The sequence below is a fragment of the Poeciliopsis prolifica genome, unplaced genomic scaffold (genome assembly GCF_027474105.1).
Source record: "Poeciliopsis prolifica strain line A6 unplaced genomic scaffold, Auburn_PproV2 SCAFFOLD021, whole genome shotgun sequence".
Taxonomy (NCBI): Eukaryota; Metazoa; Chordata; class Actinopteri; order Cyprinodontiformes; family Poeciliidae; genus Poeciliopsis; species Poeciliopsis prolifica.
In genome coordinates this window covers 352,581-380,466 of record NW_026562396.1, presented here as the reverse complement: position 1 = coordinate 380,466, position 27,886 = coordinate 352,581, and the positions used below count along the sequence as shown (strand labels likewise).

The 27,886-nt window shown below is 38.8% G+C and overlaps 1 protein-coding gene across 10 annotated transcripts in view; it reads right to left on the bottom strand.

Annotated features, from left to right (window-relative positions):
* The window catches only part of tjp1a (tight junction protein 1a), a 97,057-nt gene that overhangs the window by 38,027 nt on the left and 31,144 nt on the right, over positions 1–27,886 (bottom strand). Inside the window, exons 1-2 of one of the 10 annotated variants that reach the window (XM_055044725.1) lie at positions 10,200–10,298; positions 9,804–10,100 (exon numbers count right to left, since the gene is read on the bottom strand). The exons of the other annotated variants lie outside the window; for them this stretch is intronic. Of the exons in view, the coding sequence (XP_054900700.1) occupies positions 9,804–9,827 (24 nt within the window). The 5' untranslated portion in view covers positions 9,828–10,100; positions 10,200–10,298. Of the gene's footprint in view, positions 1–9,803; positions 10,101–10,199; positions 10,299–27,886 lie in introns of those variants that run through there. 10 annotated transcript variants of the gene reach the window in all.

The window sequence follows — 27,886 nt, the reverse complement described above, 5'->3', positions numbered from 1 at the left end:
TTCACATCAGGCCAGGTTGGTTTGGAAAGTTTTTTTCTCCTTTTAAATTAAATCATATGAAAATTGAATTTTGAAGGTTATCTTTTTCTGAAATGTCTGCGCTGGCTTCAGTTGTGTGACAACAAAAGCAAAGACTAATCTGTAAGATGACATTTTTGCAGCACTGTAAATCACCCTATTAAGTCTATACACCACATCTCCAACTCCGAAACGAATAATTAATCTTGTAGAAACCTGAATTATCTTTCCTGTGGTAGGAAAAGGGACAAAAGGACAACAGGACCAAGTCTGACATTTGGACAAGATGAAGAGGTTACACTGTGTTGTGCTTACACTGTATAATAGAAGAAGCATGTTTGAGGGTAAATTCAGCAGGTTCTGTTGCATCTACACTGATAAGCTCCGGCTGAAGTCAGAGCGAAAACATGAAGTAAATTGTCTAAAAAGAAATAAAAAATAAAAACTGCACCAGTGTCACATTTCAAATGCATTTTTTAGCACACTTCATTATACAGAGAGCTTGCCAGGGGAAGACGGATTTTGAAAATGCATCGCTTTACAGGATGGTGTTTGGATGACATGAAAAACAGAGTATTTAGCTTCACTGACAAGGAGGCAAAGAAGGATGTTTGCTGTCAGTTTGAGTTGGTCCTTTGCATAAGTTGCAGTTCTGTGAAAAATGCCCCAAAAAATCTGGACTGAGCTGAAATAAAATAATGCAAATTAAGCATCCGCCAAATGAAGTTTTGTGACAACATTTGACCTAAAACTATAACCAGAAAATGGTTACACAATAAAATTTTTAAAAAAAGAACAAAGATACATGTCTTCCAAAACTGTTAAATACATTTTATCTTGACTTTTATATCTATTTATAAAAAAAAATATTGAGACTTCATGTCTAAATTGGGTTTACCTGTTTTAATTAAAGTAGAGCTGGAAGACGGTGAAAAATTTATCGCAACACATTTCATATCACTAGATATCCCGAATTGTTAATATTAATAATTATTATTTAAAAAAAACATATATATCTAAAATACTGCCAAACTGGTCTATCCAGTTTTCAATCCACCGTTATTTTGTTTTTAAGAACTTATGAGGCACAATGGCAAAAACTGAAACTGCTGCTGCGAAACTCACTCTAGGTAACCAAAGAGTGAGTGGGTTAGTTGATGCCATGAATGTTGGTTATGTATTGTTATTGATTTGTTGTCCAGCCATAAATTGGGATGAAAGCAAACATGCCATAAAAGTATGAAGTGTAAAGCTGATACACTGCTCCGAGTGTGAGCTATGATCCTTTCACTGATCTAATAAAGTCTAAATAATGCAAATATTTTTTCATTCATATTCAAATATACTCCTCCCTTGCATACACTCTCAATAAATTGTTTCTTTTCTTACTAGTTATTTTTAGCGCCACTTACTCCAAGTACAAGCTTGTTAGACCACTCATCCATAAAAAAACAAGCCATCATTCATACTTGTAAATTATTCATTTCAAACAAAACCTAATGTTCAAAAATTAAACAAAGGAGTCAATAAGATGCTCATAGGTACGCAGAAACAAGCAAAAATAAACTAACTCTTGAAGAGTCTAATGCGCAACAATACATCTCCACAAATTACAGATGATTACTTAGATGCTGCAAGAGGATAACTTTGACTCAGATCAAACAACTGGAATATTTGAGGCAGAAAAACACAACGCCTTTCCAATTTCACAATATCCCTGGCATTATGCAACTCTGAGCCACAACTCAGGAGAGCTGCAGTCACGTGGCGCCATAAAACATGAGGCCAAGCCCACTCGATGGCATTCCCAAGCCTTCTGAGGACTTTGTTACAATAGGCATGTTGTGGGGCAGAATCTATAGAGATTTAATGAGTTACTGTGGTAGGAGCGTCCATTTTCCCAGCACTTATCTGACTACATCGTTCCCATTTCACTGGAGGATACTAAAGGATGAGAGACAGAGGGGGAGCCTATGCATTTTTAACTAGATACACAAATGCAGAAACACAATGCAACCCGCACCGATCAGTGCACTTCGTGAACAACAGACAGAAGGAATTACAGTAAATTCGTAGTAGTTGTCTTGTAATTCAGATAAAGCCAACATCATAAGATTGCAACTTATAAAGCAACAAAATATTTTAAAAAGTGATACTTTCTTTCCTTAACGCATTTCTATCTGATGAAACTGGGATTTCTACAGATTTCACCAACTCAAATTTAAGACTTCTTAAGACTGTTAGAAATAAAATTTGTAACCTGTATTGTAGCAGAAATGCACAAAAGTGTCAAGCTTTTTCGCATCGCACTGGCTGGTAACAGAAGTGAGCAAAGATGAATGTTGTTCAGCCAACTGGTGATAAGTTAAACTTACCAATGCTAAACGCAAAAAAGCTAGATAGCTAGAAAGGATTTATTAGCAGCTAGTTAGCGGCTACCTCAACCACGAGTCACAGAATGTAACAGAGATGCACTTTTGTCTGACAGAAAAGTCCCTCAAGAAAAATAAATTACAAAGATTATACGAGATTAAATAGTCCTGACAACAGCATTTAAGATCTGCAATAAACGCATTTAAGGCCGAATTACATATTTTCTAATGAATTTAACACATTTTATGGCCTTCATTTTAAACACATAAATTTAAGACTTTAAGGCTTTTGCAGACACACTAAAGATAAAGCCAGAGCTTTGTTTATAAGGTTCATAGTTATCACAAATCCAGCATGATGGCTTCCAAGTAAACAGTCACATACCGTAGCAGACATAGATTACCAATATGCCAGAGAGCAAAGAGGTAGAAAAATCCTAAATTGCAAGTGCCAAGCAATGCAGCAACGAGAAGCATCTGCCATCTTTCTGTTGCACTGCAAGCTGGTCCACAGTGAAAGCAAACATGAATCAGATGAGGAACAGCAGGAAGGGCTCAGAGTAGCTTGGGTCAAACAAGCAGACGGTCAGGAGCCAGATATGTTGTCTGCTTGATAAGTTTATGCAGTCTCACACAATGTTATTGGCTGCAGGCAGTGGAGTCGCTGTCCCCAGGCTTGAGTGCAAAACCATAGTCTGAGATAAATACTTATCCTAACTCATCCAATAATTCAGACGTTTTAGCATTCAATAACTGAAGAAGTCCTGTTAATGACTTTGGAAAACTTGATAAATGTTTCAGTTTTCAGTTTCAGGCCACAGCAAGATAATGAGACTCAACAGGTTTTAAAGAAAATCCATCTGTTCAAAATCATCTCATTATTTACCTTAAGTACCTCTTAACTCCATACTGTATAGAGGAGACATGTATTTATTCAAATTACATTGTCTGTATGAGCCAGTGCCACCATGTCTGTGCAGTATGCACTGTCATCTCCAGACCGTGGGAACAACCAGAACAAAATGACAAAAGCAGAGCCCACTTCCACAGATATTCTGCAAGTTCAGATTTTCTGCTACTCTCGTTTAAATGCAGACATCACAAAATTCACTTCGCACCTGTCCACTCTCACTCTCCCTTTTTTAAAAACCTCACTAACAGCAGAAACTATAGGTTTTCCACACTTGTGTCTTGAATTGTCCCACATATCTCACCATCAGACCTTAAGCACAAGTTGCAAAAGGTAATAAGAGAAAAAAAAAGTAAACAATGTCAGAGAGACCTGCAAGTGGTTCTATTTCTACCTTTAGTCCAGACTAACAAAAAGTCACTAATATAACATGATTATTGGAATAAAATTAATAGTAATAATATGATAAATATTAGCTATAGACTTTTTTTCATTTTTAACGAATCACCATTTTATTCATTTTTGAAGTTTTAAAGTGAAGAACACTAGAATTTTGCTCAGAGCATGGAAACATTTTCTTCAAAAGGATAGTGATGTAAAAAAAAATAAACCTAATAAAGCGCCAATTTTCCAACAGAATGACAAGAAAAATTAATTTTAAAAAATATTGCTCGTACTGTTTGAGTCATTTTGTTATTCGACCCTGCATGTTATTATGTTTAAAACATTAACTAGTTCTTTGTCATTTTTAGCCAAAGTTATTAACGAGTTATTGTATGAGGGCTAAAAAGTCACATGTGGCTCCAGAGGTGCTGCAGGTTGTAAAGCCCAACTTAGACAGTTGCATTCGACATTCAATACCATATTTTGTAATATGTTTTACAGTAACGTCAACAAAAAAAAAAATAAAAAAGCTAAATCTCTGTGACTTAGTGATTATGTGCTAGTTTCTAAAGGAATTGGTGAACACGTTAGCATTAAAAGTATTTATTGAAATGGTTAATTTCTTGAGTCAGAAAGCCTTTTATGTAGGAAAACTCTCTTTCTAGAAAATTGTTGGAAGATGAACTCCTGAAAGTTAGTTTTTTCAGCTGGGAATCCAAACACCATTTCAGATGGACACTGCTTCCCAGACTGAAAAAAATCTGCCCTCACAATACTGAGGAGTACAGGCAAATGAGCACATGGCAGACTGTGTGTGTGTGTGCGGGTGTGTGTGTGTGTGTGTGTACAGCCATGTAGGGCAACAAGCCTTGGGATGAATCTGTTCCAGTCTCTTTCTCTTTTCCCCAACCAGCTGAGCCACGGCTGCCACATGCACTCTCCCTTGTATTCCCCACTACCTCTATCTATCTATCTCTGTCTGTCACACACTCTCACACACACACACACACACACACACACACACACACAACACCCTGCGTCAAATCCCTTATGCCTGTTGTAGGAATGACAAATCCCTGCAGAGACCTGTTTCGCGTTGCCCTGCCATTAAGGAGGCAGGCCTGCCTTACAGTGTCCTTTGCTGTGCTGGCAACATGACGATGATAAGAAACTATCCCTGAGTGAACCAAAGGGACATTTCCATTAATCTCACAAAAGAAGTGACTATAGATCAGTGAGAGACGATGGGAACCATTTTATTCCAGCAAAACTTCTAATGAAGGCCAAATAACAGCAGGTCTTCTTGAGGGAAGTCTGCAATACAAGAAATTAGTAACATATGCAGAAAACAACCAAGATGGGAGGAATATGAACCTCATTCTGCTGATAAAACCTGCTTTTTAGCCCCAAAAGATCAACCATAAGAAAAGTCTGACATAAAGAGCACTGAATGTACATTTAAAACACATGCACATCACACTTCTTCATAAAACTGAAATTGATCTTCAAAAACACCCTCCATTTAAGAGTCCAGTTTGACCTCAACTGAAACAGATATTAATGTGAAGGTCCAAGAGCTATAATTCAGTGATTATAGGAAAAGAGCAGCAGTCTTTTTAAGAACTGCCATGTGACTCAGATTATAGCCAGAGCATCTCTCCCTCCCACTCCTTCCTTTCTCCATTTCACCTCTCCAATAACCCCACCTCCCTCAGGAGAAGGCATTTTCTCTTTTCCCCTCCTTTTTTCACTTTATCTGCTATCAACCTGCCCCCAGCTGTGTGTATGTGGCCCGGATATCCCTCCAGAGATGACAAGGATAAGCAGGTCAGATATCCTTGATAACGGTCACACTCCCAAATCCCCTCACAGTGTGAAAACACGGACAGCTGGTTTCTCTTAACATTTACGATACTGGAAGGTGATATTTATTAAGAAGCTGAATTTGTTGCTTAAAACCAGCTTTCAAGCTTCTTACGTCAACTAGTTAACGTCAAGTCCATACGCTACATAAATGTGATGCTCTTCTCTTAATACAGCAAAAAAACACTGAAGCGAATCTGAACACAGAGGCCTGGAAGCCGCTATCCTCTGTAACTAGCAAACCTTTAACAGACCTCAGAGCTAGCTCACACCTGGTCTACAGAGCCGCTCTGACAACTTTAAGTCAACTATCTATTTCCAAAGATTTGTTTATTCATGTGAGGATGACTACGTATTGTTGTGTACATGTTTCTGGTGTGTTAATATGAGATTGTCAGTTTCTAAAGCCCAGTATGTGACGTTCCCTGACCTGTATCAGATGTACTGCAGTAGTTAATTTGTACATTTAAAGATGCTTTACACAAATACAGTTAAACATGGTGGGTGCACAAAAGCTGTAGATGGTGTGCGTCTTACAAACTTAAGGAATAATTTTCAGTCCCAGGCCTTCCTCCCATGTTAATCACTCGGAGCTGACAATGGAACGCTTAGGGCCGAGAACAAAAACATCATCAGGAGTCTTTTTCTCTCTAGCACGCGGTTCTCTAATTGCCTTTCCCTCCTTCAGTGATGTAAATGGAGATGTGTAATCATCAAAGCAAAATAGAGGCTGTTCTTGGCTCACTGTTCCAACTCTAATTAATGCAACCTCCTGAATGCAAATGCTTCCTGCACTCGTTTCAGTCAAAACACAACTGGTGTAAAGGCCGGAGGGATCGCTGACACTCTGAGTTACATTTCACTTTTGTGTGTATTCACAAGAGGAAGGTAGGAACGGCTTAAGGCGAGTCAAACAGAGCAGGCACAACACTTCATGTAATGAATGAAAATTGATGCAGACTAAATGGAGTTTTCAATTAGTCTGATGACATAAAAGAGACATTACTTACCCAAAGATATCTGAAAGTCTAATTAATGTCTGAAAAGAATATAACAATAACTGGCACTTCTATTTAAGAAAAGATTTCCATTTAAATAACCATACACCTTTGTATAAATTAGGAAAACGCAATGCTTGTTTAATTTCACCAAAATATGAAGGGAAAGCTGTTTGTTATTCTGGACTATAATTGACTCATGATGCACTGAGCATGATTTTCCTTCAAACACTTTCACTATGTGATCCTGTTTTTAACTCCAACATTACTTTAAACATTAGATTAAAAGCTTGCAGAATGGTTTGAAAAACAAGTCACGTTATTTCAGAGGCCTGGTTAAGAACTCTGCATCACCATCAGTCCAGTTGGAGTATAATTCGTTTTTATGTTAACAGAAGTCATAACAAAAAAAATTAAAGGTAAAAAAAAAAAAATAAGAGTAAGAAAAAATGCTTTATTCACTTTTGCTAAGCGTTCACAACCATTTACAAAACATCATTCTAACCTTATGATAGAATTTTGCAACAGTGTTGACTTCCAAGACATGAGGCCAAAATATGTACAAGTGTTACTCCTTTAACACTCCACTGTAACATTCTGTTACAGTTTATCATCAGCTATGGCTTTATAGGAAACAAATACCGACTTATCATCGCTGCGTCTCATCAGTTGGGAGTCAAGAATGTTACACTCCAAAGAATTGTTTGCTGAATACGCCAGGATTTTAAAAACTGCATACAATGTCAGGTATTTATGGTCACAGTTACAGCTCCAAAGTCAGTTTCATGCATTTTTGTATCAATCAGAAGAGTTATGTGACACTTTCGAGAAACTGTGCATGAAAATGTTATTATCCACGATAGCTTAGTATCCACCTATTGGATTAATAAATAAATAAATAAATAATACCTCTACTTTCCAAACACCCAACAGAAATCGTTAGCCAACAACTACACCACTGGCCCTTTGCCCGTGACGTCAAGCGTGCAAAAGTTCCCCTCTTTTAAAGACGGACGTAAAAACATCATATATGTGCATTAATTCCTGTGAACAGAGTTGACAGTCTAATTAATCTTTTATTTAGTTGAATTCTCTGTATAAATGGTTATAGAGTGCTGCATGTTCAGCTGCACAAACAGACGAGGATGCAAAAGTAACTTGTCATTTTATCGTAAACCTTTTGACGAGGAATGAAGATGGAAATCGATAGCAGCCATCAATTGTGAGGTCTGGCAGCCCTGGCTGCAGCAAACACTTGTTATAAAGTATGAAAATTGAAGCTCATATACGTTATAAGTAAGTAAGTTTAGTAAAATGCAGTTACATATTGCATTATGAAGAAGGTACACATCAAATTATTAGTAACTGTGAAAAAGATGCCCCGCCATCAAGCAGCCTACCAAGTTTGACAAAAACGTTAATATTCAATCTGCTCCAGTGTAATTGATTATTTATTGATTTGATGTTCAGTTGTTTTGTCACATCCAAATTGCGGCAAAACTACTGAGTATTACCTAATATTTTATAATTAAAGTAATGATGAATTAAAGTAGTGATGAAAGGCTAACACAAAATGTGAAAATGTAAATCAGCCCCATCAGTTAAACATAAAAAAATGTATTAAAGTTAATAGTTATACATCTATCAATGAAAAAAAAGCACTTGGGTATGTTCACTTTTCATGTCAAGTTTTTTTGTTTTTTTTTGTTTTGCTTTTTTAGCTATTCCACTGTCAACAACTGTTAGTTCAGGCCACTGAGAATCAGACAAAGTGATCTGTTTATGTCTGGAACAAAATTACAGCACTCATTAATCTAACAGCAGCACTCATGAGGCAGGAAACACTTTGTTCAAAAACCTGAAGAGAAATTTTGTCTTTAAAGTGTGAGGTTTCTTTTTGTATCAACTTATGACAAAAGAAATGTTTGTTTTCTTATTAACATAAGAAGTATTTATCACAAAGCAAAGTGTGTTATGCAATTACTGACTACTGCATTCAAGGAATTCGAGAACGACCTGACTTTCAGGACACACTATATGATGTTACAACAGCAATCAAAAACACAAGAAGTAGATACCAAATCCATAAGCACAAGGAGATTGAAACCAGTAGAAATGTTGGCGGTTGGAGACTGGTTACCAGCAGAACCGGTAGTGCAATAGTAAGTCTTATATGAAGGTGTGACCCAGCCATCATGTACAGTGCAGTGACATCATCAGTCGACATGATGCAGCTGGTTTCGTCTAACTGGAGCAACCGCCCAAACCTGAATTTCACTCCTGCTGGCGGACAAACAATTCACATTCCATACTTGTCAAAGTGAAAAAGGAAGGTTTGGGAAACCCCAAAAAACAGAAACTTCATCTCTTTAGGCCATTTTTTAAAGAAGTACTTTTAAACTTTTCAGGAGAACCAACTCCTCCCCATTTCTGGGTTGTTTTAGGACACACTTTTGTGGCTGACTCCAACTGAAAAAGTACATCTTGAAACCTCAAGTGAACCTGTTCGGAAATTCTGTGAAAGATGTCTTAGCAATGAGTTATTATGCATACTATTTTAGGCGATGCTAAAAGATGAGCAAGTCATCGTGAGCACTTTTTAGGGCTTTTAAAACTTATTGAGTCAGCAAATATAAAGGAAAGCTCTGACAGGCAAGTCAAATGTGATTAATGCCAGGTGTTCAGGCAGGACAGATTTAGCTGTGTGTTGGTTTCATCACCTTAGATCATTCATTAAAACGTGGGGAGAAAAAAAAAACCCCATCAGACAGAGCAGTCCTTCATATGTAATAAAGAGGGTCTCACCGCAGAGTTTATTTTTCAGATTTATGAGGATTTCCTCCCCCCACTTTAATAAAACCAGGACCCCATGTATCAACAGGTGGCTTTACTGAGACCAGCTCTAAACATAGCAGGACTGCTCAATATCAGCTGCAACCAGTAAAAAAAAAAAGAAAAGAAAAATTCTAATGATTTATTTTAGAAAAATGAACACAGCACACCCAGTTGTACTTCAAGTTGACAGTAGGCGTTCACTTCAAAATAAAACCAAAGCACAAAAAAACTAACAAAAACGCCACTAGCGTCCCTCATATTACATTACCACAAGCAGCAGTGTAAAAGTTATCCTCTTAATGTAGAGTTAAACTGGCTGTCCCTCACTGCAGCTTTTACTAGGCCGTCCGGCACATTATATTGTATTACATAAGCCAGCAGCATAACGTTGAGAGTTGGGTTTTTCTCCGGCCAGGTACTCACCTTATTTGAAGCTTTGGAGGACATTTTCCTCTGCTATTCCGCCCCAACAGCAGCAGGGTTAAAGTTGTTCCCGACGCTTGTTTTGGGTACTCGCTCGGGTTATATCGCTGTTTTGTTTTTTTGCCCCCAACCCCCCCGATATCCAGCGTAATTTTTGCCCAGCAGCTGCCGCCACGCCGGGCTGCGTTGTTATTTTATTTTATCCGGGACGTCGGGAAACATGTCACGAAAAACCGTGCGGGAAGTCCAAAGTTCATTATCTTATCTTCGCCGCCTGTGACGCCAACCTTGGTCCAGCTGGGAATGGTATCATGGGAAAAAGAAATATATATATTTATATATTTTTATAAAAACAAGACGGATAAGCCCTCCTCGTTGTGGCGCTCCGTGGCTAACCTCTGGATGAAAAGTTGTGGAGAGTAGGCATCAGTGGGACAGTATGCTGCAATGGCTACGGCAGGCTGAGGAAACCTCTCCCCCCTCCTGCTCTTGGCTCTGTGATCAACGGCCGTGTCGTGTATGAGCGGAGCGAACCATTCCACAGAAAAAGGGGGGGTCAGAAACTAAAAAGAAACCACGACGCGTCGTCCATTCACCACAATTCAGATTGTGTCAGGGATTTCTGTCACTAAATGTAATTCTCGTGAGAGTAAGTTATACGTGAAGTTGTCAAATAATTTCCTTGATAGCTACTTAAAATTTCCGGGACTGAAGCCACCCCCCCTCTGTAGTTTCTGTGGATAAACAGCCTGGGATACAATGAGGAGAAGCGACACTGCTGTCCCTGTTGATGCTGAATGCTCACTTTCCCAGGGAGACGACGTGCAGCGTTCATTACTAAAAAGGAGTACAGTGCAGGGGTAGATCAGAGAAATGTTCACACGTGTGGTCAAATGAGTCCCACTCACTGTGTTGGGACACTAAAAACAAAATCAAAAGAGAACTTCAAGAGTGGGAAGATGGGGAAGAAATGCTTTATGCATTTTAAATTGTTGCGAGTTTTTCTTTTTATTAGTGGTGCCCCGGGCAGCAAAAGACCTGGCCTCTCACTACCACACATAACCAAAACACATACAATCCCTCAACAATTGTTGTGCATAGAACAAAACTTATGATGTGACCTTATAAACATGATTCACTTGTTGACCTTACCATATTAACAAGTACTATTTAAAAAAAAAAGATGTGTTCAACATAGAACTATTCAGTTCAGGTTTGGTCATTTAAGTAGTTTACATTCAAAAAAGCTAAGATTCTATGAAGTAGTTCATAGTCATTTAATTTAGCTCCAGACCCGAAGCCGTGAATCAGACTGTCAGCATCCTTATTTGAACAATGATACCCACTCTCTGTTAAAGAGGTGATGAAAATGAAGGATAGAAATTTTATTGACCGATGCTCTTTTTTTAGTCGAAGTGGCACCCCCCCTACACTATACCTCCCTGGATGGTGAGCCATAATACCCGTTAAAAAAACAAACAAAAAAAGCCGCCAAAGGTATTAAGGACACAGGAATGCTTCCTTGTGCGACATCATAAAAAAACATTTGTAAAAAGTCAGGCAAAATAAGGAGAGATTTCTGTACTGCCACAAGTATGGACCGTCCTTTACAATTTAGGATGAAGACTATTTCTGTGTTCAAGAGTTAAACATATTTTGGTGTGAAATACTCTGGAACAAAAGCAAACCCATATAGCTGGGGTTTGGCGATCCCACTGGCACTCTAAATGTTTGCGTACAAAATCGTAGCTCATAATGTTTTAAAATATATATTTAAAGAATATGCGTATGTGAACTAATAAGGTTAGTTGCACAAGGTGTAATTCAGACAATGCCTATGTCCCTCTTCTTCTGAAGAGTCACAAAATAAGTTTGTTTCAAATTAATTTTTCAAAACTACAAAAAAAAAAAAAAACAAACTTGTGGTTGATGATTTACCTCAAAGGAAACCACATAAGCCATTCTGTCAAGTTCCTATGACTTCCTAAAACACCCACAGGATGCTACAGTCTCAGGTTGCATTGTTTCACAGTTTGTTTCTAGCACAGCTCATGTGCATTATAGGAATTGGACAAGAGCAACACAAAATGTCAAACTTTTAAAGTGTCTGCAGTTACAGTCATTGAGAGCATATAACCCCACAGACACACCCTGTCTTTTCCAAACAAACCAAGCAATCACATTCCCCAGATCTCACTCCCCCTAATGACCACTTCCTCTGTTTCTTTTCTCCTCAGGAGTGGAGGAGGGCTTGGTAGCTGTGTAGGTGGTCTATAAGGAGTTAATTCCCACCAGGCGTAATCCTACAAGGCAAAAATACCACGAGTGTGGAGCAGCAGACATGCCTTGAAGGTGAAAAGTAAAGGATGACCTCTGCGAAGGCTTGTTAAAGCCGAGAAGAGGATCAAGACGGAAGAACTCTAAGCCCCCTTACTTAATCAGGTAAACACACAAAATGTATAGAAAAACCAGCAAAAGATTTTCCATGAGGGATCGCCACAATTTCCTGAGAAAGGTCGTTGCCCAAATGCATATATACCACACATTAAACACACAAAATTGATAGGATCTACAAAAATAATACATACTAAAATTGACGCAAGCCTCTCACTCCGTCTGAAAGTTCTCAGGCGCCTCTCAGGATCGAGAAGTGCTGACAGAAGAATGTTTAGCATAGTTAAAACTCCTGCGTCCCCCTTAAAATAACATCCAACCAAAAATCAAAGATCCGGAGCTTGAAAATGGTCACGATCAAATTTAAAGTGACAAGAGTAACGTCCTCCCTCTGCTGGTCACTGCTTCCTCTTCATCCACTGCGGTGACGGCAGCTCAGATGTTCTGACAGACAGAAACAAGACATTTGTGACACTCCACCGTGATCAAAGCTATCCTCTCTACTTGCATCCTTGCTCTCATGTCTCTCTCTCTCTCCCTCTCTCCCTTTTATTTATTTCACAAACACAAGCACATATGAGGAGATGGCTCTTCTGGACAACAGGCGGCTTTCAAAGCTCAGGTGCTCTCATGGAAGAGCAGGCACATGGAAACAAAGGCGAACACGAAGGCCCACGCTGACTGGAACACATCACAAGGTTCACTCAACCCGGCTTCTCCTGAAGCGAAAAGGCTAATGTAGAGTGAAACAGACTTAGGAAAAAAAAAAAAAAAACAACTAAAGCTGCTGACCGTTGATGCACAAAGAAGCACTCACATGACACAAAAATGAAGCTGATGCGACGACCGAGATGTGAAGCAGGACTGCCAAGCAGATGTTTTCATCTGTCCTTTGTTGAGGGGCTTCAGAGAAAATGGATGATTCCTCCTCTGTCCTGTTGACTCAGACCTGACCCTAATTTCCAACAGAGACTAAATAATATGAACCGTCTGGTCCCCCAAAAGCACCCAAAGTTTTCAATCTTGACTGTGTAAAAGTTATTGATAATGCAGGTTTTAAAGCTATTGAAAGGTAAGAGTTGTTTACAGAAATAAATATTAGATTTATTTCTGTAAATAAATCTAATATTTATTTACAGATAAATTTATCTGTAAATAATAGAAAACTATTGCTTTAACAAGCAATAGTTTTCTATTGCTTGTCAAAATAGAAAACTAAGAAAACATAAATGGCTCTTCTATGACTGACATGACCAATTAAATTAAAATTCAAAAATACTTTATTGATCCCAAGAGGAAATAAAATTTTATTGTATCTCCATCTATGCCACTTTCTTTAAAGAGTTGTAGAAGGAGCTGATGGCTGTCGGCAGGAAGGATCTCTTTGGCACGTATGAAATGGAAGTAGGTCAAAACAAAATGGGAATGACAGGGTACAAACTGTGGGTATGAATAGAAGAAGGTGCACATTGGCCAAGACCCACTCATAATACAGCACGCTATGTAACAATCAATCAGTAAGGGACTGAAACCTGCTGCCTATTTCTTCTTTTATGCTCACTATACGTTATGTTTGTTGAATTAAACCAAAATCAGATGTGCTTAAGTCCTTCAGAGGAACATAGGAATCAGCTGATCTGAACTCCAAAATAAGAAAAAGAAAAACATGAAGTCAGTTTGGGCTGCTAAATCATTTATTGGTGCATTTCTAAATACAGCCAGGGCATTCAAATCGTACATAGACAACAGTCTAGCTCTTTTAATTACAACATTAACTCTTATGTTGTATTTTTAAAGTTTTACATTGCATGACTGGGGACCTGTCCTGCCTTTTGTCCAATGACTGCTGGAGACAGGACAAAAAATATCAAATACTGTATCTAAAAAATGAAATTGTACAGGTTTTAAGGTTAGAAAATAAAGGAATAAAATAACTTATTAAAATATATCAATTCCATTTCTAAGCATCAGCGATTGTTGCTGAATCTAGGCTAAAACAATAAATAAATTTAAAAAGATACAATAGTTCTGAATAAAATTAGAAATCATTCAAACAACAGCAGAAGGAAGAGGAGAAAATCTGATTCCCAGCTTCCCTAAAACAAACATGACCTATGGAGCTACATCAGACCTGTTCATAAGAAAGCCTCTCAGGTGGTCTTCCACTTCAAATGTCTACTGTTTCTATTCACATAGCCTCATCAATCACAGCCTGACATGACAGTAAAATCCCATCTGTTTCCACTGGCACAAGACAGATAGGGAAAAAAAAGTTATTTCTACTCAACATATTAACAGATATGAGCAACCTGAGCTAAAAGTAGAAGCAGCTGAGCTGAAATCTCTGTCATTCACATTCTTAAATTTACTGTGCTCTGCAGAAGAAATGCAAGCTAGTGTGAGAAGAGTCTGAAGTGCTGTTATTTTGAGCGACACTTAGCTTCACATAGTTCTAGTGATAAAGAGGAGGGGGGGGAGCTTTGACTGTACTAAAATTACCACGGCGGGTCGCACGCAGATAAAAGTGAATCAGGATGCCTTAGGTCTTCTGAAGATGCAGTTGGGGAAGAAAGAAAAAAATCTTAAGCATCTTATGTTTTACGTTTGTTCGTCCCAAAAGAGAAGTGCCCTTTAAAGCTGGAAAAATGAAACTGCTGCAGTGAACCCGATTGAACTTCCTTCTGTTTCTTAGTGATACCTTTATAAGAGCCGCTGCAGTGCATCATAACAGATGGCTTAGTAAAGGTTTAATGCAGCTTGATATTCTTCCTCTAAATCAATATGAATGCTAAGAAACATATGTGTTTGTGTATTGAGATTGATGCCCTGTAACCTTGAATATGCTGTAAATGTAAAGGGGGGGGGGAAGGGCCATTGCATCATGCTCTCCTGCCATGTGACAAGTCCAATGTTTGGTGCAGAACAAGGCTGTAAATTGAAAATACGTCAAATCCCAAGGTAAAATCCACAACACACTCAGCTCAGTGTGCTGTGTATATGCGTGTGTGTTCTTGCATGTGTGTGTATGAGGGAGGGCAGACAAGGGAGAGGTTTGGCAGTAAATACCTCATGAACAACAATTCAACCTTTTCCCTTCATTGTTCCAGCAGCACACAAAGCAAATGTAACTTAAGTAGCATTTGGTTGCCAACCCAGTGCTATTTGTTTTTAAAAATAAAAGTATTACAATATATCTCAACTCTGCCAGCAAGTACAGACTGTACTCCAAACTTTCTTGTTTTTGTATGTGCCACATTTGTTGGATTTAAAGTGTTTCTAAATTTATGACGAGCAAAGATGTGACTCTCAACACACAGAAATGGAAAATTGTTTCATGAAATAACATACAAAACCCAGGAAATAAAAAAAAAAATGAAAGAAGAAAATTGTCTCAGTAATGTATTATCGCCCGTTCACATCCAGGTGCATTCTAGTGACAGATCTGAGCATGAACTTGCTGACATAGTATGGGAGGTTTCCAACTCGCTGGCATAACTGCATATGCAGGCAACTCAGCAATTTGGTCACAGTGTGAGAATAAGTAATAATGTGAATTTTAATGAAAAATATGAAGTGCAGAATGGTCATCTGTTTAGTGTGGCTTCTGATACAACAAAAACAAAAAAAATAATTTGTGTCAGAGCTTCGTTGTCAGTCAAAAAGTACCCAGCTTCACGCAAACATGCTGGTTACTACATGTCACGATTGTTAGACTAAAGAGAGTTGCAATGAAGGTTCAGCTGACTGGCTGGAGTAACAGTGAATATTTAGACTGCAATAATAGTGCAACAGCAGAATCAACAGTTTGCAAATTCACTGATGGTTAACATTCTTTTGACCATCAGTTAAAAGCATTATAAAAAGAAAGAAAAGTCTAGCATTAGTTGCCATTGGCAGATGTAAAAATGTCTAATAGGTTTGCTGTTTCAAGAGTCTGTCTCTTAAAGCAAACAATGACTGTAGTGTTATAGCTGGCAGTTCCAGTCGAGAGGCTGGTCAAATCTGGATCAGATAATCTAAAGGAATTGAAGCACTTCTCTGCACAGTCCAAGACCAACATATTGCCTTTTATTTTATTTTATTTTTTCCAAAATTCACAAAACGCAACAGGCAGGAAACCACACTTTGGAGTCATTAGCAAAAAGCTAAAAAAAAATTTTTCTGGCAACTTATTCAAATGTGAAATTGTCTTGATCCCAAACATCACACATGCGCACACTTTGCTCTGCAGCAAACACAGCAGTTAGTTTAGCAATTGTTGCACTAGGCCATAAAAATCAGATGTTTTTATTTGTGTATCTTTAAGAAAGAATGTTCCTTTGACATTCAGTATGCAAACCTTTAACTTTGAAGTTGTTTTTTTTTATTTTTATTTATTCAATCTAAAGACAAAACAATTGACTCCTGTCAGAGTTAAAAGTTTGCGCCACATTGCAGACACACATCTTATCGTAAAACTATCAAAAACTGGCATTGTCTTTTTTTTCTTCCCATCTGCGTCAATGTACATATTTCCTGGTATGTAAACCAAGAAAATGAAGCAATCATTTTTGAACAGTTTTTGAGTACATTGAAGGAAAACTATGCCAGTCTGCGGAACCAATGAGATTTCAGTTAATTGGTGCCAGATGATTTATTTTCAGTGTCATCTCACAATGAGCTTTTCTACAAACGTGAACAAAACAACACAGACTGATTCACTCTTAGTTAAAATGACAAAAAAAAATGTTCCTAGAGCCATCAGAACAAAAGAAATCCTCAACAGCCCTTCCATGTGAGCTGCAGCACTGTGTTGAATGTAAACAATGCACTGAGATCAGCCATGTTATCAGATCTGTCTGCATGGCCAAGCAGAGTTCCTATGCAAGGCACACACACAATCACTCTCATTGTCATCTCCTACAGATGACTGTAGGGAGTAGATTGGTTATTATTCTCCTTTAAAGTTGCAGTAAGTAACTTTTATAGACAATATGATTGTTACATATTTATTAAAACTGTCACTATGTCATGACAGGATAACATGAAAAAGATAATCTGTGACAAAAAAATAAAATAAAGCTCCTTTGTTGTCTCCCTGTGGTCCTACTGCTATATGCAGAAATACATGGTTAGAAACAACCAATCAGAGGCAGGTGGAGGGTCGTAGCGCAGTCAAACACCCCTGCTCTTTGCTACGCTACAGCAGATTCCCCACACCGGAGCATCCCCACACCGGAGCATGAAGTGAATGCTCAGACTAGCATGGCCTCCGATCTCTCTAGAAAAAGAGATATTTGATCTTGATTAAATATACCTGGTAACTTATGGGTTACAAATAGAATATGAAGTAAATACTTTCAAATATTCACCACATAACAAGTGTGAGAACGAAGTGTGAGAACGTTCAGATATCAATTCAAGCCCATCTCCATCCATTCATCTGTTTTCTGCAAATAACTATCAGTTTTAACCAGAAGAAAATGAGCCCAGTTACGGTACTGGACAAAACAGTTGTGTTTTTCAAAGAGATAAAACTTTTTGTGAGTACACTCTGACATCCTGATTTAGATTAGAGATTAAAATCCCCTGATTCTTAGAAAGAATGAAATGAGTCTGCACATATCTTTGTGCAGAACAGATAAAAACAGAAACATGTAAAGTGTGGTCCTGTAAACAAACGATATAATATCCAAATTTGCAATGAAAAGAAAAAAAAAGGTTTTTCTTCACAATGTTTTTTTTTACATTTATGTCATGTCTGGCAAGATGTAAGAATTTACCACACAGGGCAAAAGATGACAAATAATCAACGTTTTCAGAGACTAGATTTTTAGATTGTCAAATAAATTGAGTGATATCTTTTCTAAGAAAATATGTGAAACCTAAAAGAAAAAAAATGAATGAAAACATACAAAAAAATTCACTGAGAAAATGTTAACCATTAAGAAGAAATCCTTCAGAGTGGGACTGATACCAGTGAATCTATCTGCAAAGAATTGGTTAATCAAGGACCTAACACAAGGCATAAGCAGCGACATCACTAGTTATTAAAGTAATAATATTATCAGGCAGTTTCTGGAGAACCTGACATTACAAACTTTTAAGAGCATATGATGGACTCTGACAGGGTGAATGTGAATAAATCTGTGACATCAATCAAATATCGGATCCAGTGGGTATGTCGGGGGCCAAACACTTGACACCTCTCCTTATTAACTTCAAGTGATGCTGATGCTGTGTTAAGTGTCTATAGACAACTTCTACATCAGTTAAGTTTCTCTCACTGTTTTGATTGGCTGTCAGACACTCAAAAACTTTACCGAGACCAGAAGCAAAAGTCATCCAAAGTGCAACGTTGTGAGAGGAAATCATTTGAAGTTTATTTTTGAAACCAACCGAAAATTATGACCAACTGGTAGATGAGAGCAGAGTCATTGAATTGGAAGGAAAATGGGTAAGAAAAAAATGGCAAGAAAAGGTAGAGAAAGATAATAAAGAGAGCACAGAACAGAAGAAAAAAGAAATGGAAGAAAGTCGATAGACTGAAGATGAAGGTCAGGATAGCTAAGGAAAGGTGTCACCTTTGAAGGGAGCAACTTAATCACAGAGATAAGACAAACATAAGATGTCAGCAAAGACAATAGATATTGTTAGATAAGCAAACAGAGGCAAGTACAGAGCCAACCCAGACTAGACTGCTCCTCAGTGAGGGAATGTTTCATGTGCAGTGAACTGGGCATCAAGCCTGAATAAAAGACAAACGCCCTCCTCTCCATGACTCCTCGCATGGTACTGCCTGTTACTGTTACATTCCAACAGTATGAAGCTGCTCACACGGTGCAAAGAAGTGGAAACAGAAGGAACTTCTAGAGAAAAAGGCACCGGAGAAGCTGAAGAAAACAAACTGAGCAATGCCCATGAGCAAAGCAGGTAGCTGTAATTCTGTAAGTTAAACTGCTCCACTTCAAAGACAAAACGTCACTGTACAGCAAATCTGATTAAATGGTTCAATGATAATGAGGTACAGGGAGTTATTTGAAGATATTATCTGAGATGCTATCAGAAAACGACTTAATGAGTGATTCTGCTTTATCTGTAGCAGAGTCTTTACAAACCTGAGGGTGATACACATGCATCCATGTTCACGTGCTACTTAATAGCTCAAATAGCTCATGTCTGCAGAGTTCAGGTGGAAAAAATTTGGTTTTGTTCTTGCCTCGTTTTGTCCTGCTGCTTTGTTTTCTGCTTCACTTCACACTTGGTTTCATTTCCTTAAAGTACACCTCTTCTGTTTAATTTACTCCCTCAGTTTAAATATCCTTGGTTTCACTTGTTTTTCTGATGTCCTCTGTAGCATTGTTGCTGACTTAGTCTGTCTCTTTATGACCAAAGTGTACCCATCTTTTGAAGGTTACTTCCAAATATTGAAAAACTCACAAGCTGATTTCTTGAACATGACATTGACGTTCTGCTCGAAAAGCCCCGGCAGGCACCATATGAATTATTGGACACTAAAGTGTTTGAAATTGTGCCATGTCATCATGTCAACAGAAGCAAAGTCTCAGATGAAAGTAACCCACACTTTATTGAAGCTACAAAGAATAAAGCAAGTACAGAATGTCTCTATTGCTGTTTAAGAAATCTGCATCTATTATGGCTCAATAACTCATTAACTAATGCGATGTTTTTGATTCTTTTTTTTCTCCAAAGGATGATGTCATCTTTTTTAAATCCAGACAGCACCAGGATTCAGTGTTTGGATATTTCATTAATTATCTGTCTCTTGAATCGCCCCTTTTCCTTCCACGGAAACCACCTCGATCGTCAGAACACAGCTGAATCTGCTTCCTCAACAAAAAGGACAGCCCTACGGAAGGGTTTAAGGAAGCAGAGCACTGGCTTGCTGGAGATGCAGCAGCCATGGGGGCTGCCTCAAGCCTGGTGGTGATGAGATGCGATGGGACCCGACCCTGCAGAAGCCCCAGCTTGTGCGTTAGCTGACTAATCCTCTGGCTGTCCAATGCCAGGATCCAGACTCATCAGCTTTGGTGTTCTCTTGTCAGACTCATTTTTATAATGTCCCAGTGGTCAATTCGAACCACTAATGCCCAACACAACGGGCCCTAATGCCAAGTGATTATGGAGTGCTGTTTTAGCACATTTGTTGCTTGAAAAGAAAGAAAGCGCCACCAGCCAGTGGAGTCGCTTCGTGCTAAAAGGACAAGCCTGATGAGGTCAGCACAAAGGGAGCAGACCTAAAAGCCAGTCAAAGCCAGTAGTGGAGTGGTGGGCACTTTGGAGCCTGAGCTGGGTCAGAACTGAGCTACCAGTAGAGCAATGATTTTCTGGGTCCTGTTCTACAGTACGTGATTCTGGTGAAATCACATAACTAAATGTGTACATCCCTTGATCTGCCCCCTCTGAAATTTAGTTCAGGTAGAGATGCAAAGATGAAACAGCATGCAAGAAAATCTGAAGGTACATTAGAGCTAATATGAGTTGGTATCCCTATGTTAATGACCACAATGCTCACGGCTACAATTCAAAGGCAATGTCGGATTTTCATTAGTTAAATTTCAATACATTTTAATTTGTTGTGACTTTTGTCAGTTTCAAGGTATTTGAGTCACCACTGCAGATCTTACATCATTAACAGAGGAGTGTACAAATGTGTCCACCTGTGTACCTAAAAAAAAATCCTTTGCACTAAACTGAAAGGTAGATTTACAACAAAACAGTTCTCCAAGTTTCCATCACAATCATTAGAAAACACATAACAACTGTACTATGGCTGAAACAAAGTCTACAAAAAAAAAATTACATCCTTAATCCAGAAAAATGCTGTGACATTTTATGACACGCACCATTTGCAACATGATTCTGATTTGTCAAGCCATACTGTCATGCCAGCAGGTTTGCTTCTAAACAGAACAATATCACATTCAGTGTAATATGAGTACTGTCCTCTGTTTCAATACACAACTGTGTTAAAAGTGTATATAGAGAAGAGAGAACAAAAAATAAATCTACACCATGTGGGTGTGTGTGTGTGTTTGTGTGTGTGTTTGCTCCAGCATTGGCTGAGAAAACAGACTTCAGCGAAGAGATGTTGTTGGTGTCTGTTTGCCTACAGTTCTCATATCACCTGGGGCTCCCCCTCAGTCAAACCAGTGCCACTGGCTTGACCATGTGACATGTACAGTAAACAACATATGGAGGCAGCCCTACTGGGACTAAAACAACACAAATTGGGAGACATTCTAAAACAGAACCATTATTTGGATGAATTTCACCAGAAATACTGATGCCAGTTTTGATCCACCTTTGAAATGTCTGAAATGTGTACATAGGCACCAAGACAAATAGGACAACAACAACAGGAAAGCCCTTAACTTTTAGTGAAATTCCATATTTTCCTGGTGGCTTTCGATGTATTTCACTTATATTAGAGAATTTCACAGAATTTAACAGCATGCCCCTCATGCTGTAGTTGTGTGCAGGTCTTGGAACAAGTTTAATTACCCAGGATATGAGTGGAAATGTTATGCAAACTACAGCTACAAGGCTGTGATTAGTCGTATCATCATGCTGTTAGTCAGGGTGTATTATGCAGGGGCAGCAGACCTGGAGGAAGGTCAGACTGCATGACACATCAGGACACCAAAAAGTAACTGACTCACAGAAGTTGACCGTTGGTTCGAAGAAATCAGCAATTGCATCTTATTAAATCAGGCGAGTGAATCTACATATCAAACTAAATCAGAAATCATCACACAAAAACAACTGTTAAACTTTAAAACAACTGTTAAACTTTAAAACAACGCTTTACGGCAGAATAATTTGTCTAATTTGACTCGACTTTAACTCTGCCGTCCGAACACTGCGGCTGGAATTGAGACTTAAGTCAGATTTGTTTTGAATCCATTAGTAAATTTTTTAAAGAGCCTGTGGAAATTGCAGTCTAAGCTTCCTGTTCATAGCTGAAAGGAGCTGCTCCCATTGAGATATAACATTAAGATAGAATATTTTACATATCATGGTTGCAACATTATTTGCACCTTTGTCTCAAACCTCTGAAATCCACTTTTTCATGAACACAACTGCATCTCACTTGACCATTTTTATACCATTATCTGCAAAACTGAGAGATAGTTGTGCGGATATGAAGAAAAAACAGTAAAAGCCAGAGGAAGAATAGATGTACTGCACACTAAAATTCATTTACTGAAACACTGCACTGTCAACGTAATAAAGAGGCTCTACAGGACTGATCTGGCTCCGAGATAAACTGGCTTTTACTCTTATCCTAATCCCAACCTAACATGTATCTTGTACAAAATCTCAGCAACAAAAGTCTGATCACAAAGATACTGTATATTGTGAATGATTTCTGTGTTACAATACGAGCAGAAGAGTAGAGCCCATGCAGGAACCCCATATTATGATCCACAACATGCAGTTGCGCAAGTCTGAAGACTGTAAGAAATCCATGAAAACAAAAGAACACAGAATCCTGTTTGACCTTCTTACTGTGAGTGAACACTTTCTGACTCTGCTACCAAAGTCTCCAAGCTGACAGTGGTCAAAAATACAAATTGAACCCAGATCCATAAACTGTCTTAAGGATCCTGACAGTGAGAACCTTCAGTGTTTTATGTGTCTCTCCTGTCACTAGTTACATTCGTGCTCAAAACCGTTTTAATTTACTGCCATTACTGAGACCCACAACACAGACACAGTGACGGAAAGATAATGCAAGTCAGCCTGCACACATAGATCTGGCATCAACACAATTAAAATCAGACTTTTCGACTTAAGCAGAGGAGACAGAAAGCAAATGAATAGCTATAAACAAAATAAATAAGACCGAATAGCTAAATCTTGAACTGAGATAAATGCCACATTTCTTTATCACAGCATTTTATTCACCCAGTTGGGTCTTTTCTCACTTTTTTGGGTTTTTTTTTTACATGTTCCACACCAGTCAAGACAACCCAGAGGAATAATTTTGCTCCTTATACATGCATTTTCAGTGTGAAAATGCATGTTTGCATCAGGAGGGTACTCCGGCCTGGGAGTAGGACCAACCTGGTGTGACATCTGAGCAAAGCGTGACATGATCTACATGACACTGCCAGTGATAGGAGAGGAAATATTGATCTAAAAAGCTGCTTCTCTAAAATTAGATTCCTGTGGGTTTTGGCAGTAGCGGGACACCTCTATGGTAATATGAGTCCATCAGCAAAAGCTGTGTGGTGATCAAAGCTTTGATGATGGAAACCACTACAACCTCCAGCGGTCCTGGATGAAGTTGAACCAACAACGGTGGGGGTCCTATACGCTGACCTCATGTTCCCTTCCTCCCTCCATCATCTCTCGCTGTGATAACAGAGACATTCCTGAGCTCGGGCTCGGCCTCACCACAGGCCTCTCCCTTAATTCCAGTGAAGTGCGTGGAATGCTGGACCGGAGAGCCGGGCAGCCAGAGGCGAACAGACGAGAGGAAATGAACATTAATAAACTCAGGTTTGTTATGGCTAGAAGCACCTGGTTGGACTCAGCACAGAGGGACGGAGCAATGAAAACACTGGCTAAACAATGTGCAAAACTGGTGAAAGCCAATCCATATGTGGCTGTGGCTGGATTAACCATTTCAGGAGAATCAGAGAGATGGATTAAAAGAACTGATTAGATCCTTTACGCATGATGATCAGATAAATGCACTACTTGCAAGTGCCTACAAGTGAAATTGCAACTACAATAAAACAGATTAGTTTAGTTTTTCTAAAGCTCATGTCCTCTGAGTTGTGAAAAAATGTTAAGCTTCCAGGCTTTCTTAACATCTTGTTTGGTCTTCTGAAAGATTTTTCTTTGCTGCTTTTCAAATCTTTTCAGGCTTGTCTTGAACATTTTCATTTAAAATTCAGGTATAGTCACAGTACATTAAATTCACATTTGAGCTGTGTTATATTTGTCGTAATGAGAGTTAAAGTAATGTTATGTTATTTGTTTGTTATTTAAAATGTAAATCATGTGGTACTTTTTAATACAATTACTGTGATTCCAGCTTCGTTCTGTCAAGGTAAATTTTTTCCTTTAATTGAAAAACTACGCCGGGCTGCAGGCCGAAACACTTTAGGTGCTCAAACAGGAAATCAAGTGATGAAACAAAATCAGAAAATAGTAACTAAGAGGAACAAAAGAGAATGAGCTGCAACAGTCAAAGTAATCGGAGAATGCAAGACGGAAAACTTACGGAAGTTCATAAAGACAAAAACAGGCTTTGTTTCAGGTGTCTCAGTCATAGGCAGAGGTGAGACGGGAAATAAAATCAACAAGAAAACATATCAGTAACGGTGATATACAGCACTGCAGAGGAGTTCGACAACAGGTATAAATCTCCAACACCCCTCTGTGCTTCTGGAAATCAATTTTCTCCTCACTGGTTGAAACGTTATTTATGACTTACCATTAGGGACAAACCATCAACAGCCATGATGACTGAATAGCTGCTCCACAGAGGTGGAGGCAGCCAGGGTGTCACAATACCTCCCCTGGGAATCAAATGAAAAACAACATTTGGAGATGGAAACTACACACACACACACACAAATATGCACGCTTTCAGTTACAATGCCGGCACAATTACCAGATCGATGCTCCAGGACATCACAAAACTTTTCACTTTGTTTATACTTTAATCTGAAACTTTATTTCTCGAGTTTATATTGGTATCGGAGGCAGGTGTGGTACCCCATCCAGGTTTTTTGTGCCTGACGAAGCCAGTGACAGCCTCTGTGCAATTGTATGTGTATCCAGACTTCAATGCTGACAAGAGTGTAGCCCTGCATGCAGACAAGACAGGATCAAAAGCGACAGCGTCACAGAGTTGTGATGCTCTCTGCGATTGTGTCGAAGACCGTAGCTCTGTACAGTAGCGTGACCTTCCCCAGCGCTTTCACTTCACAGCTCCCTCATGCCCAGTTTGTCCAGCATCACTACCTGCACTTTTTTCCTGCCTGCTGGGTTTTGCTTTCTTTCTGTCAGCCTAGTTCATCACACAGGAGACTAGCAAGCTTTATTAAAAGCAAGCACGCAGGAGCAATAACAAGGGAATGAAGGGATATAAGGACAGTTCATCTACTGGTATCCCACTGAAGCTCTGAGGGAACATTCCTGGGAAAACACGCTGCAACTATAAGTATTTTACAAAAGTATTCGCTCCCCTCATCTACATCATTTAATGCAGGTGTTCCAATCTCTTTCATGGCCACAGAAATATAGACTCAAGAATTTAGGCATGCAGGCTGTATCTATAAACTTTTGTAAAAGAATTGGTCGCTCTCAGGAGCTCAGTAAATCCCCCTGTTGTACTGTAATAAAATTCACAGTACAGTTGCAATAAGTCCAGTTGTAAAATTTCTTTTTAACTAAATATTAGTATAAGCAGGTGGGTATGACAAGAACTCTGATTTTATGAGGGGTAGGCCTTGTAAAATCATATGAGTCAGCAGCAACAGATGAAGAGCTGCCTACTGAACAGAAGTTTCCAACATTCTGTGGAATCAACAACCACAAACCTCCCAACTTCGTGGAATGGATATTCATTCAGGTTTGTTATGGCTGAATCTACTGCGTTATAAACACAAAATAAGGCCCGTAAAAACCTGGATGAGTTTGTTGCCAATGACTTCCTTGCAGAAAGCGCTGACCTCAACCTGATAGAACACCTTTGAGAATTACAGCAGAGCCAGGTCTTCTTGTCCAGCATCAATGTCTGACCTCAATGATGCTCTTTTGAGAGAAAGATCTTGTGAAAAATCCTCCGCATAAAGGATGAACTTGATAAAGTTTCAAAGGGTGGAACGTCCAATTAAGCCTAACGGATTAAGAGAAGGGATGTCATGCAAGGTTGTGTTTGTGTGAAGACAGATGAATTAATGTGTTGGGGAACAAAGTGCATATCCTGTACTCACAGGATTCCTTCTGAGAAAAAAACTCCTCGTTTACTTTTCATGGACCAAATCAAATTGCATATAAGACCACAGATGTTACCGGTTAGAGACGATCACTGCTGAGAAGAGGCTAAAGAAAACTAGAAGTCTGGGAGGAAAAAGGCGCTGACCCGTGGATGATAAAATCCCCATCACCTGACTGCTCAGTCAGCCCATGCGGCACTCCTCTCTGCCTCATCTCTCATTTTTAATGAAGTGTTTCGACCTAAAACCACCACAGACATATGTGCTGACTGACGAGAAGCCCAAATTTGTACTTACTGTTTACACAGTCAGCTGCTCAGTGTTTCCAAAGGGAAATACTCTGGTCACACCTGTTTATTTTTATCATAGAACTTCTTTCTCAAAGAATATCTAAACGTTACATCACCAAACACACAGATCAGACATAACATTGCGACCGTTATTGAAAAAGTTTCCACTGAAACATGTTCAACTAAAAAAGCCGGAAGAAGAAGAGCACATGTGGCGGCGTCCTGGAGTTTTTGGTATCTGGGTGTTGATGCAGAGGTTTCAGGCTCTGTGAATTTTGGGATGGGTTCTATGCAGACCGGGCTTGGTTCCCACAGATCACATCTGATTTGCATCTGGAGTTTTTCTCTACGTTGTGTTTTGTTTTTCCTTCCTCCTGGATGCAGTTCAGCTACTGTAGTGGGGGGCGCGGTTGCAAATTGGAGCGTAGGAGGAATTATTGCTTTTCAAAAATATTTCAAGCGGTGTCAAAATAAAATGGAGGTTTTAGTTTAACAACAAAAGAAACTTCTCTCGCCTCTCAGTAGTGGTAATGCTGTGGCAGATTGGTTTATGTGCCAATAATATTAAAGTGCACATGAATCTGTGCCCGCCTCTCTAATGCTGTTCCCTCTGATGCTACTGCCACTCTGCGAGGCAGCAAGATCCCCAGTGGCTTTTTCTGGAACGTCAATTTCAGTTAATTAAATTTTCTGGCATCTGCTTTGCCCATGAAGTCACAGGGGGAGCCACAACAGTGCAAGCATCTGCAGATCTGTCAAGAATTTTAATCCAAGTCAATTATGAAACATAAAGTGCCTACAAACGAAGGCTGCTGTTTACTTGGATACAGTGAAGTTAACCGCACATAACTCACACTGTCCAAATGGAAGTGTAACAGTCGGGGAAATATTTCAGCAAGCCGATGAGGTTTATTTTTCTTCTGAGTTGTTGGGCTTTTCTGTTTACCCCAAAATCTTATTGTCAGTTTTAAATCAGTTCATATACATTTCGAAGAGACTTAATAAGTATGTAAGTCAAAATTAAAGAAAGTGTCGAATCAAGTAATAATTAAAGAAATATATATATATATATATATTTACATTATTTATTATTCACAGTGAAAAGTGAAAAACTGCAGATGGCGTGAGGGGAAAACTCAGTCAGATTTTTAGTGGTAAAACTCTGCCCTCTGCAGGATTAACGCTGTTACTGGCCTGGGTTCTACTCAGCAGGTTCTGTGTCTTTTTACTTTGACAGAGGAACAAGAGCGCCGCCAGTGGATACAGATGTGTATTGCATTGTGGTCAGAGACCAACCTGATCTTCTTTTTCCCGGTGGTAAGTATTGAAGCTAATGAGATCTTTTTAGATAAACGTTCTAAACAAAAATGAAAAAGAAGCCAACATAAAATATTACTATAATATCATCATCATCATTATTATTATTATTATTTGTACA